This window comes from Lepus europaeus, chromosome 17 (assembly GCF_033115175.1).
Source record: "Lepus europaeus isolate LE1 chromosome 17, mLepTim1.pri, whole genome shotgun sequence".
In the NCBI taxonomy this organism is placed as follows: domain Eukaryota; kingdom Metazoa; phylum Chordata; class Mammalia; order Lagomorpha; family Leporidae; genus Lepus; species Lepus europaeus.
Genome location: NC_084843.1, coordinates 32,577,133 through 32,597,048, shown reverse-complemented (window position 1 = coordinate 32,597,048; position 19,916 = coordinate 32,577,133). Strand labels below are relative to the sequence as shown.

At 52.0% G+C, this 19,916-nt stretch overlaps 1 protein-coding gene and 1 non-coding gene across 2 annotated transcripts in view; both read right to left on the bottom strand.

The window, feature by feature from the left end:
- Positions 1 to 19,916, bottom strand: part of TLL2 (tolloid like 2) — a 137,701-nt gene that overhangs the window by 105,552 nt on the left and 12,233 nt on the right. Inside the window, exon 2 of the mRNA XM_062214274.1 lies at positions 547 to 657. Coding sequence (XP_062070258.1) covers positions 547 to 657 — 111 coding nt within the window. The remainder of the gene's footprint in view (positions 1 to 546; positions 658 to 19,916) is intronic.
- Positions 5,856 to 5,958, bottom strand: LOC133776442 (small Cajal body-specific RNA 15). Its single transcript, XR_009868388.1, has one exon. It is a non-coding gene; the product is annotated as a small Cajal body-specific RNA 15 (non-coding RNA).

Genomic DNA, 19,916 nt, shown 5'->3' with positions numbered 1-19,916 from the left:
CACCACGTGGCGCTCCTGGGCCACCTCTGAGGAGGGAGCCCACACAGGCAAAGGCAGCTGAGCACAGTGGGCTTGGAGGCGAGAGAGCAGGAGACCCATCCTGTAACTCTTGACCCCCAGGGGAGGGGTGAGGCGGGAGGAACAGTGCTGGGAGCAGGAAGCCTGGCCAGTTGGGTGGTCAGCCAGACCAGAGCACTACACCTCGGGAGTGAACCCACTCTGGTCAGACATGACCCCAGTTGAGCTCACCCAGGAGTGCTCCCCAGTCTGGGGTCAGAGTACTCCAAGGCCAGAGGCTAAAGAATCAACAGGGAGCTTGGGTCTGAGGCCTCTGATAAGGAGGCAAATGGAAATTTTCTTGGCAAGATCAGCAAGCTTGGAGGCCCCAGTTCCGAGTGGAGAAGGAAGGGTGACCCCGTTGGGTTTCCATAAACAACAGGCACCAGGCTGAGAAGTCAAATACCGACATCTGGGGGTCCCCACCTGTCCCAGCTGGAGCCCCCACCCCTCCCATCTGGTACAGGAGAAGCGGGAGGTGGCACTTACCTGTGCTGTGTCCCACTTCCTCCACCGACTGCTTGGGCCACTCTCTGACCTGGTCAATATGGAATAACTTCAGGTCATCTTCATCTAAGGCAATGTCTCCCCAAAAGACAGCTGGGAAGGAAAAAATAGAAGTGGGTCAATTTAAGCTGGAGATCAAGAGAAATTGATTTACTAATGCCTCAAAGGGCACTGGATTTTGGGTAGCAAACTCTAGAAAAGACGATGCATCTATTCCAATTTCTCCTTCAGCCTGGTAGACAAAGAGAAGTGGGAACCCAAAGCCTTTTCAGTAACATATTTTGAAACGTCTCCCTGTCTTGCCTTGCTCTAGGAAGCCCTGGACAAAACCAGCACAGAAAAACAGCTGTTTTGGGGCTGGCGTTGTGGTGTAGTGGGTAAAGCTGCCACCTGCAGCACCGGCATCTCATATGGGTGCCGGTTTGACTCCCGGCTGCTCCACTTCCAATCCAGCTCCCTGCCAATGCACCTGGGAGAGCAGCAGAGGATGGCACTGGGCTCCTGAACCCACTTGGGAGACCCAGACACAGACCCGGCCATTGCAGCCATTTAGGGAATGAACCAGTAGATGGAAGACCACTCACTCTCCCCCTCTCTCTGTGTAACTCCCTTCCAATTAAGTTAATAAATCTGGAAGAAAAAAAAAAAGACAGCTGTTACTCTCTCATTCAAGGTCCCCAGGATTTAAAAGAAAAGGCATAGTGTAATAGGGTCCACTGTCGCTCTCAATATTTGTTGTGTTTTCCTGCCCACAGGATGGACCACATCACCTGCCCTGACTAGCCCAGGGGGAGATAAGCTTTCAGGCTGAGTGCACGACTCACCATGTCCCCCTCTCCCTTCCCCCAGCAGACAAGCAATGTGCAGGTCACAGGAACTCCAGCACCCAGGGATCTGGACGAGCGCTAAGGAGCACAGGTGTGGCTTATCTGGGCGGATCTGTGTGATGTGTAAGTACTTGTTACTGCAGTGCAGCACCTCCTCCTGACTAAAAAAGGAACTGCTCCCAGAGGTGGGCTGCTACCCTGGCAAAAATCCATTGTCTTTGCGCCGGATGCCAAAGAAATTGCTACTGCAGCCTGGTAGCGTGTGCGCCATTTGGTGAAGCTGTTGTGTGCATTAGCATGGAAGGGAACGATGAACTGAATGAGTTTCTGTCTTTAATTGAAGAGACTGGGGTGAGAATGTGAATAGCACATGTTGGATGCAATTATCTGTGTTTGAGAAGGCACCACGAGGAAGAAACAGGCTCAAAAAAGAATTGGACAATTCCAGTAGGGATGGAAAAGAACAGTCCAAAAATCCAGGGGCTTGGAGATTTGGAAGAGACAAGCTATTTTCATAACTCACAATGAAAGGAAACTGGAAGGAATGCTGAGGAACCAAGGCTGATTCAAACTCAACTCCGTGGCGTGCAGAAATGGCAGCCTCCCCTGTCGCTGGTGGGGATTTAACTTGGCACAGCCTTTATGGAAAACCACTCAGCAATTTCTTTAAAAAGTTAGAGATACATTTATCATAAGAGCCAGCCACCTACTCCCAGGAACCTTCCCAAGAGGAATGAAAAGCTGTGTCTGCACAGGGACACACACTGGAGTGGTTATAGCAGCCTTGTTGCCAACAGCCCAAACCTGAAACAACACACAGGTCCACCAGCGACTGAATGGATCAAAGGAATGTAGCCAATTTACACAGTGGAGCACTGGCGATCAAAAGGAACAAACTGCTACTTGGTACAACATGAATCTCCAAACTATCCTGCCGAGTACAAGAACCAGATGCAAAGAACTACATTTAGCATTCAGTTTCTAAGAAGTGCTCATAAAAAGCGAATTGACAGAGCTGGGAAGATTAGCAACTGCTGACGGCTGCATGTGGGAACAAGGGTGGACTGCCAGTGAGGATGAGGAATTTTGGGGGTGATGAAATGTTATAAAACTGATTTGCTGGATTGTAGTGATGGCTGCACAACTACAGATTTACCAAAATCATTGAGATGTACGCTCATAATAGGTGACTTGTACAATACGTAAGTTACATATCAAAAAATCTATGAAAGAAAAAACTCAACCATGGTGTCCAGTGAATCCTTCCAGTTGGAAAAGGATGGTTCACCCAGTGAGAATGTGGTCCTCTCCCACAGGCTCAGGAAGCGCAAGCTAACAGTGATTAACTGTGTGTGACCCTGGCACATGGCACTGAAGCAAACAGATGAGACAACCAGCACTGTAGAAAAGTGTGCCACCTAAAGAGCCATGAGCACAGCCCTCGGGAGACCGGGACACTTAACGGGACCCAAAATCATCCTTGGTCCCCAACCTGGTCTGAGAACGAAGCAGACTAAAAAAGCTGCCCCAAGGAGGACCTAGCCTCTGACCAGGACAGGAAGAACAAGGCCCTCCCGAGTGTGGAGCCCAGGGACACCCCGGAACAGTGATTGGGGAACCTCTCCCAGGAGGTGGGAGCAGGGCCTATGCGAGACCCTTCCCATCCTGGAGACCCCCTGCCGCACCCGCCCAGAACAGCTCAAAGCTTCCCTGGGCCAGTGGCTGCTGCATCTCCCACCCTTGCCCTTTCCCGGTGGAAGGCTTTGTTCCCGCTGTCGTCTCCCTGACCTGCAGTCCTGCGAGTAGGTACAGAAGGGGGCATAACCTAACCCTTTAGGCTCACAAGTCTCGGATAAGGAGGAGCCACAAGATCCTCGACTGGGCCCCTTGGCCTCCAGACCACTCTGGGAAAGAAGAAGTGTGTTGTGTATGGGAGCAGAAGCAAGGCACACATCTGTTACCGGAGGAGCTGAGACCTGGAACAGAGTCTTTTATGGTTTTTAATTTTGCTCCTGCTCCTGGGGAGAAAGGAGACCTCCTTATCTTTCTGTTGCAGGCTCCACCATCTGATTTGTTTCTGGCTAACACCAGTGAGGGGCTAACACAAGTGACATCCAAGCGGAAGCAGAACCTTTAAGTCCTCCCACCTGGTTTGCCATGTTCTCTTTTCCCAAAGCCCTAAGACAAAGAATGTTCCAGAAATAGGCTGCTCCACCAGACTGACACAGAGTGAAGAGAGTGTGACTCAGACTGAACATGTAACACAAGGCAGAAACCTCTGTGGTTGTTGGCCACCGAGACCCGGAAAATTGTCATTATCACATTATAATCTAGGTTATACATAAAGCTTTGGAAAACCCCTTCATTCATATTCTGCCTCTGAAACTGACCTTGAACAAGTTCCTCGACCTCAAGGAGCTACAAATGACGCCTCCGTAAAAAGAGAGAATTCTGCCTGTTCTGGAGATCTCTTGAGAAAACTGAGCTCTCACATTCATCTCTACACACACGTGCACACACATGCCCATGGCTTACATCTGTACACACGTGTGCACGCACATGCCCATGGCTTACATCTGTACACACACGTGCACGCACATGCCCATGGCTTACATCTGTACACACACGTGCACGCACATGCCCATGGCTTACATCTGTACACACACGTGCACGCACATGCCCATGGCTTACATCTGTACACACACGTGCACGCACATGCCCATGGCTTACATCTGTACACACACGTGTACGCACATGCCCATGGCTTACATCTGTACACACACGTGCACACACATGCCCCATGGCTTACATCTATTTGTTCAAAAGATTCCATAGCTTTTGAGGAATGAAAAGTGCAGTTTGTGGAGAGGAGATGATTTCTCCGCAGAGATCAGACATGAGTGTTTAAATCGTGAAACCTAACTACTCCGTCCAAGCTATTTATGTTTAAAAAATCTATGCATTGGGCCGGCGCCGTGGCTTAACAGGCTAATCCTCTGCCTTGCGGCACCGGCACACTGGGCTCTAGTCCCGGTTGGGGCGCCGGATTCTATCCCGGTTGCCCCTCTTCCAGGCCAGCTCTCTGCTATGGCCCAGGAAGGCAGTGGAGGATGGCCCAAGTCCTTGGGCCCTGCACCCACATGGGAGACCAGGAGAAGCACCTGGCTCCTGGCTTCGGATCAGCGAGATGCGCTGGCCGAAGCGGCCATTGGAGGGTGAACCAACGGCAAAAAGGGAGACCTTTCTCTCTGTCTCTCTCTCTCTCTCACTATCCACTCTGCCTGTCAAAAAAAAAAAAAAAATCTATACATTGAAACTCACATTCCTCACTGATTCCTGTCTTTTTTTTTTTTTTAAGATTTATTTATCTATTTGAAAAGTGGAGTTACAGAGAGGCAGAGGCAGAGCAGAGAGAGAGACAGAGAGAGAGGGGTCCTCCATCCACTGGTTCACTCCCCAGATGGTCCTAACGGCTGGAGCTGCACTAGTCCAAAGCCAGGAGCCAGGTACTTTCTCGGGTCTCCCACAAGAGTGCGGGGGCTCAAGGACTTGGGCCATCTTCTACTGCTTTCCCAGGCCATAGCAGAGAGCTGGATCAGAGGTGGGGCAGCTGGGACTTACATCAGTGCCCATATGGGATGCCAGCGCTGCAGAAGGTGGCTTTACCCACTGCACCACAGCGCCGGCCCCTGACTCCCGTCATTAAATTTCTAACTGGGAGTTTTCCGGCTCTCTGTCCTCCTTTCTCACATGGTCACAAACCACCACAGGCTTTAAAAAGAAGTGAGTATGCAAAAAAATAGAGTTGGACTCCATCTCACACAATAAATAAAATTAACTCAAAATGGATCAATGATTTAAATATAAGAGCTAAAACCATAAACATATTAGAAGAAAACATAGGTTTAAATCTTCATGACCTTAGATTTAGCAATGGCTTAGCTATAACATCAATAACACGAGCTGCAAAAGACAGAATGAATAAATAAATAAAAGAAAAATTACAAACTTTTACTCATCCATGGATATTATCAAGAAAAGAAAAAGAGAGCCTGCAGAATGACAGAACATGCAGCTGATAAGGGTCTGGTATGCAGAATGGGAAAAGAACTCTCACAACTTAATAACAAAAAGACAAATAACCCAATTTTAAAATGGAGCAAAGAGGGCCTACACTGTGGCACAGTGGGTTAAGCCACAGCCTGCAGTGCCTGCAACCCATATGGGTGCTGGTTTGAGTCCCAGCTTCTCCACTTCTGATCCAGTTAATGTACCTGGGAAAGCAGTGGAGGATGGCCCAAGTCTCTGGGCCCCTGCACCCATGTGGGAGACGCAGAAGCTCCTGGCTCCTGCTCTTGCGGCCATTTGGGGAGCGAACTAGCAGATGGAAGATCTCTTTCTCTCTGTTTCCTCCTTTTCTCTCTAACTTTACCTTTCAAATAAATAAATAAACTTTTTTTATATTGTTGCTGGTAGATAAGTAGGTTTTGAATTTACTTTTTAAACAAGACCTGTTCTATCTATCTTTTCATTTAGGAGGCTAAAAGCAAAATCAATAAATCTTCAAAACACTTTTTAAAAAATGGAGCAAAAGATCCAAGGAAAATTTATTAATGCCCATCAAATGTGAAAAGACGATCAAAGTCGTTAGTCATAGGGAAATGCGCATGGCAACACGGTCAGGCAGCACTTTGCACTCGTCAGGGAGGCCATAATCCACACCGGGCTAGAAAATAACAGGCACTGAACACGGCAAATGTCTCCCGTGCCTTGGCCCAAGGCCATTTCCAGCTGCCTACCCCGAACCCATCCCAGTTTCTGGAAGATCTAGCACAGGACGACCCACCGTACGGCGCCACCTTCACCCCCAAGGAATGCATGTCCTGTGTTGATTACAGCATTGACAAAGCCATGTCGTCAAGGGTCTTCTCACAGAGCCTGAAGGTGAAAGAGAGGGCAAGAAGGTGGGAGGAGAAGGGCCCAGGTTAACAGCCCTGGGAAAACCCGCGCGAGCCAGGGCAGTGACAAGACGGTCCTGAAAATGTTTTGCGCATGCGTTCTCAGCATCATCACAAATCCCCAAGTATGCTGTTAGCCTGGCACCAAAGACGCTTCGCCATAAGAATAATTGTGTTTATTTTGTTCACAAGTGGAAATGAACGATCATTTTACACGACGGAGACTGCTGTATTTGGGATACACGTCTGGGGACGTGACCGGGTAGCACAGGTTGGACAACACTATTGAATAACACACTCAGTCTGCAAGAAAACGAGAACGTTCACCTTATGTTCTGTCCGTACAGCTTGAACATCCTAAGCCCAGAAAAGGATTCCAGCTACACAGAGTAGCATTAATTTACCCTTCCTCAGTTGTTCTGAATCCCGAACATTCCACCCTGCCCCAGGGTCCCCCTCAACAGCTTCCTGGGGATGGGGAGAGACGGAGGGCAGGTCTGAGAGCCTTGGGCTCAGCGTTAAACAGCGCGCCCTGTAACCGGCCAGTGCTTCTTTTCCCACTGACGTGCTCTGGGTTTTGTACTTGGGGGGACGCATGGGGCGGGACTCCGGCTGGCTGACAGATGAGCCCCTCTCTGGGAAGCAGAAGGACCACGTGACCCGGTGTCCGCTGGCACAGCCTGGACGGCAGCGTTAGAATCTGGAAGTCTTTCCCCTGCAGCCATCCACGCAGGGCACCCTTGGGGAGCCTGTGGCGCTCCTGCACGCCCCAATTCAAAAGTAAGAAAGCGGCAGGGGCACAGAGGGCAGAGCCACCTCCCGAAGTCCCTGGGCTGCTGGGAAACTCCTCCCACACTGTCCCGTGGGACTTTCAGTCTCTTCAATGCCGGCACTCAGGTGCCCTCCTGACACCCCGGGGCAGAAGTCAGGGCGGATTCCTGGGCAGGGAATTCTCCACGAAGGCACTTTCTGTCTGCAGCCTGTGTGCTGCTTTGCCTGGGGAGGCAGGTGCATTAAAAGCTGCCATTTAAGAGCTGGGTGACCTCGGGCAAATCACTTGATCTCTGAGCCTGGTTTCCGTGTCTGCAAACAGAGGTACCAACCTGCCTTGGAGAGCTGTGTGAGAATTACACAACATAAGGTGTGTGCTATGTGTGGTTCCAGCATCCTCTCCAAAAGCACACGTGAGATTTTAACTGCCACTGTGACTATAGGGGAGGCGGGCCCTTTTAGAGGTGATTTTGTCATGGATGCTCTCTTGTCCTTACTGGGAGAGTGGCTTTGCTGCAACACACACACATGCACACACGGGCACACATGCACACACATGCACGCACACACACACACGCCACCTCCCGCTACGATGCCCTCTGCCATGTTCCCGTGTTGCAGGAAGGCCCTCACCAGACACACAGCCTCGATGTGGGACTCCCCAGCCAGTTTCCTGTCTCTATAAATCACCCAGTCTGCCTTACGGCAGCAGCAAGTGCACAAAGACCCCGTGTTGAACAGCTGATGCAGGGCCTGGCCAAGGTGACGCCGATCTTCCCTGGGTTCCTCTTGCCTCCTATCTCTCCCCCGTCTCCACCCTGTCCTCGTCCAGAAGATCCTACTGGTCAAGACTCAGGTCAGCTCCCATCACCAACTTCCCCGTGTGCTCCCCAAAGCTCCCCTCCCACCCCACACCCTCCTGCCACTCTGTGCAGCTGTTAGAGCAAGTGAGACAACAGGGGCTACCTGGTGCCCACATGTCCACCTACAGACACCTGAACCAGGAAGTCATGGGCACTGGCCTGGTGGAGGAGGGGGAGTTGACGACGGATTTTACCAAGGCATCACTTTAGTTTTTCTGCAGATGGGCCTCCGAGTGACTCGCTCAGGGTCACACAGCTCTTTCCAGTCCCCCAAGCTGCCTTCCTCAGCACACAGCCTCTCCCCAACACCCCAAGCTGTGCCCTGAGGGCAGCCTCCAGCTTTCCACCCATATTTCACCCGTGAAACCCCATCTCACACTAAGGAGAGCCATCACGTGGGGCGCTGTGTGGGCACACAGGCTAGAGCGAGGTTCAGTGACACCCCGCGGCTCGAGCCTGCCCGTGACACCTCGGTCAAACAACCTGAGCTCTTGAGTAAGCCTCAGTGGCTTAATCTTTCAGATGGGGACAAAAAACGATGTCTTCCCTACAGGGTCGTTGTGAGCACTGGTGAGATACTACGAACAGGGTACAGGCCTGGTGCCTGGCTCGACTTGGTCCAGCCACTGTGACAGCCTGTGGCCAAGGTGATGTGCAGGTGTGACCCCCTGGGAGTCACAGACTATGGCTGTGCCCAGCCCAGGGCGGCCCATACCCACGGCAGCCACAAGGGGGCACCGGCCTGGCCCTGTGGAAGCACATTTGCAGGTGACCGCGGCTGGATTGTCACTCACCTGAGAGCCCCTTACTGCAGCCAGCCCAGTCTCCCACCCTGCGTTCCTGCAGGCTTCCTGTGCAAGGGCCTGGATCCCAAACTCTGCCTCTCTGATCTACAGATGCTGTCCGTGTGGAGGTCCCTCAAAGGCAGTCCAGGCAGCCTCCCTCCAGAGACATCTCCTGCAGTGAGACCCCACAGCATTGCGAGGCAGCCCCTTCCTCGGGGTCAGAGCCACAGCCACCAACCCCCCAGGACGGCGGCCCATGGATCCAGAATGTTCTCCAGAGTCTGCATCCCTCCCACGCTGCGGAACTGGCACGTTCTGCAGGGGGCCGAGCCAGTCGTTCAAGGTCACGCCCAGGGTCGTTCAGCAGAGCCTAGGCTCAAGTCCAAGACCAGTCTCCTGAACTAGCAATGTCCACAGGCATCTGGGGGCTAGGGGTGAAAAGCCCTATCCCAAAGGAGGAAGGAAGTGGTATTTGGTGCTCTAAATAAGCCCAGAGAACCATGGGAGGTCAGCTCCCCAGGCCCCTGCCACCACCTGCTCGAAGGAGTTAGTCTCCATGCTCCTCCCATTATGCTTGATGTGCATCTTCCCAGACATAATAATTCAGAGAACAGCAGAGTACTGAGATCAACTAGTGATGTCTGTCAGGGGCCTGAGTGAGCAGTGGAGCAGCAATCGCCTTGGCATAAGCGAATGTTTGCCATCCTTGCTTCCATCTTTACGAAGGAAATCAGAGTAAGACAGAAGTGTGACATAAAAGCAACTGCTGTTCCTGGAAAATCTAAAAGAATAGAAGGAAAAATGGTCCCAAACAAATGAGAGGTTATAACAATATACAAGAAAAAAAGGTGTGTCAACAACGACACCCCACGCAGACCAACAGAAGCTTTGTGCACTGAGCTCTTTGATGTGACACCCAATAACCACAGGGTTTTTTTAAGATTTATTTATGTATTTGAAAGTAAGAGTTACATAGAGAGAGAAGGAGAGGCAGAGAGAGAGAGAGAGAGAGAGAGAAAGAGAGAGGTCTTCTATCTGCTGGTTCACTCCCCAAATGACTGCAATGGCCAGAGCTGCGCCGATCCAAAGCCAGGAGCCAGGAGCTTCCTCTGGGTCTCCCACGTGGGTGCAGGGTCCCAAGGACTTGGGCCATCTTCACTGCTTTCCCAGGCCATCGCAGAGAACTGCATGGGAAGTGGAGCAGCCAGGACTCGAACAGGCGCCCATATGGGATGCTGGCACTGCAGATGGCTGGCTTTACCCACTATGCCACAGTGCTGGCCCCACCACAGGGATTTATGAAGCACCTGAAATGTGCTTAATGTGACTGAGCAATTAGATTTTAAATTTATCTCATCTTAATTTAAATTTAAATTGCCACATATGGCTAATGGCTATATTATAAATATGACATTAATAATATAAAATAAAATGTAATATGTGCAATATAACTACTATAGCCAAAATAAAAATTCTATTTCAAATAGCAAAAAGCACCACACATCCAGGAGCAACCTTGATGGGGAAAGGGTAGTGCTATGTCAAGAAACGTAAAATCCTACCAAAAGCTATAAAAGGGACTGGCAGAAAAGGAAGGACATTCCTGAATGTAGAAAACTAAAGTTAAAAAAATGTTAAGGGGCCGCCTCTGTGGCAGAGCAGGTAAGCTTCCATCTGTGACACCAGCATCCCTTATGGGCGCTGATTCAGTTCCCAGCTGCTCCATTTCCGATCTAGCTCCCTGCTAATGCACCTGGGAAAGCAGTGGAAGATGGTTCAAGTGCTTGGGCCCCTGCACCCATGTGGGAGACCTGGAAGAAGCTCCTGGCTCCTGGCTTCTGCTTGGCCAAGCCTTGGCCATTGCAGCCATTTGGGGAGTAAACCAGCAGATGGAAGATCTCTTTCTCTCTCTCTCTCTCTCTCTCTCTCTCTCTGTAACCCTGCCTTTCAAATAAATAGATAAATATTTTTTAAAAAGCTTAGCATTTCCAAATTACTGTGTGGATTTAATATACTTCTGTAGTAACAATCACCTGCATAGAGAATAACAGTTATGAACACAAGCAGCTGGTACAGGCATTTCCTAGCAGGTAGCATACTGATTAAGATGCCCACATCCCACATCCAAGTACCTGAGCTGATTCCCAGCTCTGGCTCTTGACTCCAGCTTCCTGCTACTGCAGACCATGGGAGGCATTGGTGATGGCTCAAGCAATTGGGTTCCTGCCACTCACACAGGAGACCTGGATTGACTTCCAGCTCCCAGCTTTGGTCCAAGCCACTGGAGGCACTTGGGGAGTGAACCAACAGAGGGAACTTCTCTCTTTCTCTCTTCTCTCTCTCTCAAATTAAAAAAAAAAAAAGAGCACCAAAGAAAGACTGGGTTCCTCTGACATCAAAACATGTCATAGGGCTTCCACAGTCCTGCAGTGTAGCGTGCTCTGGCAGAAGTCCCCAGGTTACATTTGTGTAAGAAAGCTCACACATGGTAACAGAAGTCTCACAAATGTGGAAGTAGGAGAGTCATCAACGAATCGTGTTGAAACAAGTGGGTTAGCTACTTGAGGAAAAATCAAGTTTTTTTGAACCTCATACCATTCACCAAAATTAATTCCAAATAAATTAAGACATTAAATAAATCAACTGGCTGGACAATATTTAGAAGCAATATTCAAAGTCTATAGTCAGCTTTCCATATCCATGGGTTCTGCATCCATGGATTTAAGCAACTGTAGATTAAACATATTTGGGGAAAAACTACATTTTCACTGAATAAGTTTTTTTCTTGTCATTACTCCCTAAACAAAATAGTATAACAGCCATTTACATAGCACTCACATTTACTAGGTAGTACAAGTCATCTAGAGTTGACTTGAAGTATACAGGAGGGTGTGTGGACGTTACAGGAAAATGCTATTCCATCTTCCATAGCAAGCTTGAGCATGGTGAATTTTGCTGCCCACAGAGGGTCTGGAATGAGTCTCCCGTGGACACTGAGGGACGACTGTGCACCAACACACAGCCATTGAATCCTTACAGAAAGTCAGAGATAGCAGCCTCCTAAGAAAAGACTCTCAGAGGGTTCCCACCTCCTCTTAAGCCACCAATGCTGGCCACTCAAAGTGTAATGTGCAGTCCAGCAGCCTCAACATCATGTTGGAACCTAATAAAAATGCAGAACTTGGGGGCCGGTGCTGTGGTGCAGTGAGTTAACCCTGGTCTGTAGAGCCAGCATCCCATATGGGCACTGCTTATGGGCAACTGTTTGAGTCCTGGTTGCTCCACTTCCGATACAGTTCCCTGCTAATGCACCTGGGAAAGCAGTGGAGGATGGTCCAAATGCTAGGGCCCCTGCATCCATGCGGGAGACCTGGAAGATGCTCCTAGCTCCTGGCTTCACATCAGCCCATCTCAGGCCATTAGGCCATTTGGGGAGCGAACCAGGGTATGGAAGACCTCTCTCTCTATCTCTACTTCTCTCCATAACTCTTTCAAATAAATAAAATAAAATCTTTTTTTAAAAATGCAGAACTTCAGAGCCTTCCCCAGACCTGCTGAACCAGGATATTCATGCTAAGATCCTTCCAGTAAACCATGTGCACACTAAGGTTTGAGAGCCACTGACCCAAGGGACCAGAGACTTCGTCTCCAACAGTGGTGACCCTGGGGGCATGAGGTCCCCTCTGTCTCTTCTGTGTGTGTCCTGGCTGTCACGGAGAGGTCAGGCGGGGTTATTCCTCACAGAGATGTAAAACATGAGTGGAGAGGCCAAAGCCATGTCTAAAACAATGGCAATGCCATCCACTCTGGTTTGGGCTGACCCCAGTGGGACTTAACCTGCAATTCAAGAAGTTGTCACCAGGTGGTAGTGTTTTGTTATAAAGCTCTGGCTAGCGACTATTTTAGACGTTGATCGTGAAGTACAATAGTGAAAATGCTTTCCAAAAATAAAAAAACAGAAATCTCTGGGGCCAGCATTGTGGCACAGCAGGCTAAGCTACCACTGAGATGCCAGCATCCTATATGGGCGCCGGTTCAAGTCCTGGCTTCTCCACTTCCTATCTAGCTCCCTGCTAATGCGCCTGGGAAAGCACTGTTAAGATGGCCCAAGTGTTTTTGGCCCCTGCCACCCATGTGGGAGACCCAGATGAAGCTCCTGGCTTTGGCCCGGCCCGGTGCTGGCCACTGCAGCCATTTGGGGAGTAAACCAGTGGATAGAAGATCGATCTCTCTCTCTCCCTGTAACTCTGCCTTTCAAGTAAATGCATCTTGAAAAAAATAGAAATCTTTGTAAAGCAGTCAAATATAAATTTAAAACTGTGGTTTGATAAATTTGGAAATATGAAGAGGCTAATCTTAAAGATATTTTCTATTTTCTTTTTTTTTTCTTGCTTTTTTTTTTTTTTTTTTTTTTTGGACAGGCAGAGTGGACAGTAGAGGGAGACAGAGAGAAAGGTCTTCTTTTGCTGTTGGTTCACCCTCCAATGGCCGCCGTGGTTGGCACGCTGCAGCCGGCGCACCGCGCTGATCCGATGGCAGGAGCCAGGTGCTTATCCTGGTCTCCCATGGGGTGCAGGGCCCAAGCACTTGGGCCATCCTCCACTGCACTCCCTGGCCACAGCAGAGAGCTGGCCTGGAAGAGGGGCAACCAGGACAGGATCGGTGCCCCAACCGGGACTAGAACCCGGTGTGCCGGCGCCGCAAGGCAGAGGATTAGCCTAGTGAGCTGCGGCGCCGGCATATTTTCTATTTTCTAATGATACAAAAGCAGTGGCAACAAGTGGTGGGGGCAGCCTTTATCTGCAGTGTTTGCTGACTTCCCTGGTGTGCACTCCCCCGCCACGACAGATCTGGAGTCACTGACTGTGGGGCGGAGAAGAAGTGTGCATGAGTGGTGCTCACAGGCACGCCACCGCAGGGACAACACACACCTGCGCCGGACCTCACAGCTTCTGCAGCTCTGCTACACGGCCCTCGGATGCCATGCCTGCGCCTGACCACGATTGAGGCTTGCAGAGCAAGGTCCCCCTGCCTGCACCCCCTGTCCCAGGGTGTCCACAGCAGGAAGCCTTGCCCTGTCTGCCTCCAATCTGCAGCAGGAACACACAGCACCCACTGGGTGGCTGGGACCGAGCCACGTGCCTTCTACACGGGACCTCCGTGCATCCTCTCACCAGAAGTGACAGCACCATTCCTGTCCCCACTTTCATTTATGACTTGAAAGGCAGAGAGAGAGAGAGAGCTTCCATCCACTGGTTGTGAGCGTTCCGAGTGGTGTCTTAACCACTGCACCAAACACCTGTCCCTTGTCCTTTGTCTGCAGATGCGACAATGCAGGCTGTGAGAGGAGGTAGGGTTTGGCCAAGGTCATGCAGGCAGGAAGAGGCCCTGGACTCCCTGATCCCTAAATCAGAACCTGCGCTTGCCAGGTCAGCCCTTCGCAGGGCCATCACTAAGACATCCTGTGTGGAACCACTCGCTTTCCTGCGAGACTTCTCAGAGCCTTACAACCCTAACATCGTGACTGTCCAGAGAAAGGCAGAGAAGGCAGCACTCCCAGCAGGCTGCCCCGAGTCTCTGCGCTGAGTCCCCTGGCCCAGGAACACGATCCCGCATCCGCGGCCACACAGCCATCCCCCAGGCATTCTCGGCTCCTAGGACACAGGGGCGCCCTACAGGGCACTGAGCCCACGCCACCAACTGATGCCGAGTGGCCTCTCCTCGCTCACGTCCAGATGTGCCAGCTCAGGCTTTTCCAGCGTCTGATCAGCTCCATCTCTCCCAGCCCCGCTGGCTCCGACCTCCCTCCCGTCGGGCCCAGAGCGCTGGGGGAAAGGGCCGGTCGTCCTCAGCACCTGCGGTGTTCAGGCCCCGCACGCTCATTCTGACATTCACAGCAGCGCACCTGCACATCACGCACCAGCACGTCCACTTTTCAGACGAGATGACCGGGCTCAGAGAGATTAGGCAACTCGCTCCAGGCCCCCTTTCAAGGCTAACTCAATTCTTTTTGCCTCTCTTAGTAAGAGAAAGAGGCAGGAGAGAAGGAGGGACTAACTCAGACGTGGGGCACAGAATCAGGGAAGGCTACACTTGAGCAGGAAGGTGACAAATGCACAGATGTGTGGTTGGTGGCTAACGGCCAAGGGATAGCATGTGCAAAGGCCCTGGGATTAGAAACAGCAAGGCTCTGTGACAGTAGGAGCAGAAGGGGCCCAGTGAGAGGGATGAACTGGAGGAGGGGACCCAACCATGGCCACAGATGCAAGGGCAAGCAGGATCCGAGACCGCAGGGGCAGGAAGGGCAGCTCAGACGCAGGGAGCAGAATTCTGGAGCTGCAGGAGCCCAGAGGGAGCCCCTCGCTCTGTCCAGCACTTTGCAGCTGGCCCTCCCCTCTGGCACATCCTCCCCGCCTCCCTCCCGGCCCCTGGTCCCCAGCATGGGGCCCAGCACTGCGCTTCAGAACATTTTCATCAGTGACCGAGGGAGCTTGCGGAAGTCTGAAGCGGAGGCAGGGCAAGAACCATGAGCCCAACTTCGTGGGGGAAAGCGAGGCTTAGGGGATAGCAATGAGTTTGAGCTGACAGCCATTGAGAAAGAGGCAGGGCGGGGCCAGCGCTGTGGGTGCCGGTTCAAGACCTGGATGCTCCTCTTCTGATCTAGCTCTCTGCTGTAGCCTGGGAAAGCAGTGGAAGATGGCCCTGCACCTTCATGGGAGACCTGGAAGATGTTCCTGGCTATTGCAGCCATTTGGGGAGTGAACCAGTAGATGGAATCAATCAATCTCTCTCTCTCTCTCTCTCTCTCTGCCTCTGCCTTTGCCTCTGCCTCTCTATAACTGTGCCTTTCAAATAAATAAATACATTTTTTGGCCGGCACCGTGGCTCACTTGGCTAATCCTCTGCCTGCGGCGCCGGCACCCCGGGTTCTAGTCCCAGTTATGGCACCAGATTTTAGTCCCAGTTGCTCCTTTTCCAGTCCAGCTCTCTGCTGCAGCCCGGGAGGGCAGTGGAGGATGGCCCAAGTACTTGAGTCCCTGCACCCACATGGGAGACCGGGAGGAAGCACCCAGCTCCTGGCTTCGGATTGGCACAGCTCTGGCCGTGGCGGCCATTAGGGAAGTGAACCAACGGAAGGAAGACCTTTCTCTCTGTCTCTCTCTCACTGTCTATAACTCTCTGTCTCTCTCTCTCTCACTGTCTAACTCTGGCTGTCAAAAAAATAAATAAATCTTTTAAAAAATTAATTAATTTTATTTATTTGAAAGCAGAGATACAGAGAGAGGGATCCCTCATGTACTGTTTCACCGCCTGCAACGTAGCAGCTGAGAACCAGGAACTCCATCTGGGTCTCCCAGGTGGGCGGCAGGGACCCGAGTACTTGAGCCCTCACCTGCCGCCTCCCAGAGTGTGCATCAGCAGGAAGCTGGATCGAGAGCAGAGCAGGAACTCGAACACAGGCCCTCCAATATGGGAGGTGTGCGTCCCACGCTGGGGTCTTCACCGCTGCACCAGGTGCCTACCCAGGGGTGGAGGGTCTTTTCATGCGCTTCCTCCTTATGCTCCTCATCGCAAATATTCCACAGGAGAGCTGCCTCGCGGGCATGAAGCACGGTCTGCGCCGCCAGCTGTCTGTGACTCCGGCCAAGTGAATTTTCCTTTCCCAAACACTTTTTCTTCAGCCGTCCAATGAGACAGCTGAACCTGTTCAAGGTCTGTCCACAAACCACTTGCATTAGAAGAATCTGAATACCCAGAGAGGTGACATGCAGGTCCCTAGGCCCCAATCCAGATCTACAGAATCAGAACCTCCAGGGACAGGGCCGAGCAACGAACATTGTAAATTCATGTCCCTCCCTGCTGCTACAGGGGACTCTGTGTGCGCTGAATGGAGCCAGTGGCCCGAAGCCCTTCCACCCTGATGCTGGGTTGCACCCGTTTCTTTTAGTGCAACACTGGGGCACCTGCCTGGGGCGGGGGCTGTTCTTTGTCCATCCCAAGAATAGGCTGCTTCGGAGGCAGGGAGAGACTCCCGGATGCTCCACGGGGCGGTCACCTGCAGACAAACTCCGGCAATTACAGGGACTAAACATGGAGCGCTCGAACCCTGGGGATTGCTCCCGGCACTCAGGCCGAGCCGGGTGGGGAGGCCAGAGGCAGGAGGGTTGCAGCGAAACCCTACCCGGAGACGCGTTTAGTTCGCTTCAAGTTTCCAGCAGAGGGATTTAACAGGTTTAAAGCAGTTTTCTGTGAATCTTTGTCAAGGAAGTGTATGTACAAACAAACAGGGAGGGTTTTTTTTAGTAAAAAGTTAATCGGCTTAAAGTGTGCAACTAAATAAGCAAAGCTTACATTAAAGTGACCCAGAGAGAAAGAAGCCCATGGAAAGAAAGTGCTGGGACATACAATATGGCTTCTATGTGCTTTTGTAGTTCCACACTATAAATATTCATGGGACAGTGTTAATGGGGTCCGCAGCTCTATGCAACCACAATAGTTTTTTTGTTGATTCTCAGGACCATGAACTTTGAAACCATGACCCTAAATTTCAGGACTCCACATTCAGCCGCATTTGCCGAGCAGGAGGGGAGAAGGCCCGGCTCGCGGACAGAGGAGAGGAAGCGGCGCGGTGTGAATCCCGCCTCCAGGGTCTTTGGCCCGAGAGTAACGGAGAGGATCTGTTTAGCATGGGAAGCCTCCTGTCTCCAGGGTCCCCAGCTGCTGCCACCGGGGGGAAAACGGCCCTGGCGAGGGCTGGGTGGCTTAGCATACGGCAGAGGGGAGTGGAGGCTCTGGGGATTTTAACTGCATCAGACGGACTCATGCGAGTTGCACATGGAAGACTTTCAAAAGTAGCTGGCATCATGGGCTTTCCACAATGGGCAGAATTTAAGCCATCCAAGCCCTGTGCTGGCTTCCCACACGAGGAAACTGGAGCCCGGGAGGGTCAGACGGGCTGCTCAAAGTGTCACCTCTACCGGCCAGGTCTGCTGGCTCCCAACCATGCTCTAGGGACAGCAAGTACGAGGCAACCATGTGCCCCTCCTCACCCGCTCTCCTGGGGACAGGCACCCCTAACCGGCCATGCCCTCCTGCCCACTGAACCTGGACACAGTTTCCAAATCCATCTCAGCCCAGTGCTGCAAGAGAGACACACAAGTGACAAGGAACACAGGTGGCTCACGAGTTGAGACCCATTCCCAATCGCACACAATGCCACGCAGGCAGCGTCCAAAGTCCATTCCTGCCATTTGTTGCGGTTAAGGGTTTTCTGTTCGGAGCCATTGGCAGCCTGCACTCGGGGGTCTGAGTGCGCACCAGCACCGCTGCAGGACCGGAGAGTCCATCGGAATCCGCGTGGTAAAGGTCAGTCAGGACCGAGGAGAGCGCCCTGCACAGCTGCTCTAAGCCAGGCTGCCCCTCCAGGCTGCCCAGCCCTGTCTTCCGCCCTGGCCCGCACCACCCTACTTCACGGATGCACTAGGAGGGTCTGGCTGCTGCCGAGGCTGACGGCCGCCTTGCTGCAGGGGTCTGTGACCAGCTGCCTTGTCTCTTCCTCTCCACCACCATTTGTTCGCATCAGTACATTTCAGGCCATTACCACATCTTGGCTTTCCAAGCACGACTCACTGGGCTCAACAAAACATCTGCTTGGCTAATTAAAATATTAAAATTATATATGTAACCTATTATATATATATATATATATATATATATATATATATATATATATATATATATATATTATCCATTGGTTTGTTAAGGCCAGGCAGGCCATATCTGCAAATTTGTCTATGCTTTATAGCTCCAAATAGATTTCACCTGATGTGCCAACCCCACTGCCTTGGTGGTGCCTCTTTCAAGCACGGTGATGTGTCTTCTAGGCCACCATGGGCAAAGATCCAGATCAACGAACACTGTCCGCCCCAGGCGGGGACGGGGCATGTTCCACCTGACTCTCCGCCTCTCACAAATCATGCTGTGAGGACAAGCAAACATGTCCCTGAGTGTGCAGGGGCAGCTGTGGCAAGGCCTGGGCTTCAGTGCACTTGGTTTTCACCCTCCCAGCTCTGTCCCAAGCCCAGGACCACATCCCCCAGCTTGCTCCGCACTCTCTGGTTTCTGGGGGACCCGGCGCCTGGCAGGGAAGAGGGAGGAGGGGAGAGAGGGCTGCGGCACCTTCTCCTGCTTAGGTGCTTTTTTCTTCTCCCGCTTTTGGGGGGCCGGTGGCAAGCACACACCCCTGCCACTTCCTCTGCCCTCCCCGCCCAGCTGTGGCTCCTGGGACCCTGCTCCCTCCACCTTCCCCTCTCCCCAGGGTGGCCTGGCTACTCCCCCTTCTCTTACCCTGTGACTCTAATCCATGCCCTCATTAATGGCTCTTTATCTGAAACCTGTAGGGGCAAATTCTGTTTCCTGCTGGGCTCCCAACTTCCAGAGCTGTCCTAAGAAAACCCTCCTGTTATTTCCAGTGCTGAACAGGAAGATGGGCTTCTCACCGCGGATGGAGATGGCTACTTCAGCGACCGACGACACTTCCCCTGCTTCCTTGCAGCAGGACAGGCGTCAGGGCCACCTCACACCCGCTGCGTCCCCACGACAGGGGCTCACACGGGCTCCACTCACTACCAGAGAGAGGGCTGCCGTGGCGGTGCTAAAAGCCGCAAGCTTCTTGGGCTTTAATGTTACTTTTAATGTGCCTGATTCCAGGTGCATCTCCTAAGTGCTGCTGTCTCCACTGGGGATGATGCAGGAGCCATCATTTACGTGCACAAGCTCCATGACTCGCCCTGAGGATAGGGGCCACTGGAGACCCTAAGTAGTGCAGAGAGCGGAAAGCTACACTGGGTGGAGAGCAGAGGAGGCCGGGAGCTGCCGCCAGCCAGGCCCACGGCTTCCACCTGACCACAGACAAGTTCCTGCCTTCCCCAGGCCTTCAGGGATCTCCCGGGAAACAAGAGGAACAGGCCGACTAATCCCCACATTCCCTTCCGGCTCCAGCCCTCGATCCGGCTGGACTGATACCTTACTAGGTGTAGCAGCCTGACTTTCAAGGGTGCTAGTGGACTGTCATCAGCCGACCACATTGTCTTCACAAAGGCCCAGCAGGTTCAGCCACTCGGGGCAGACACTGCTCACGGCCGCCAG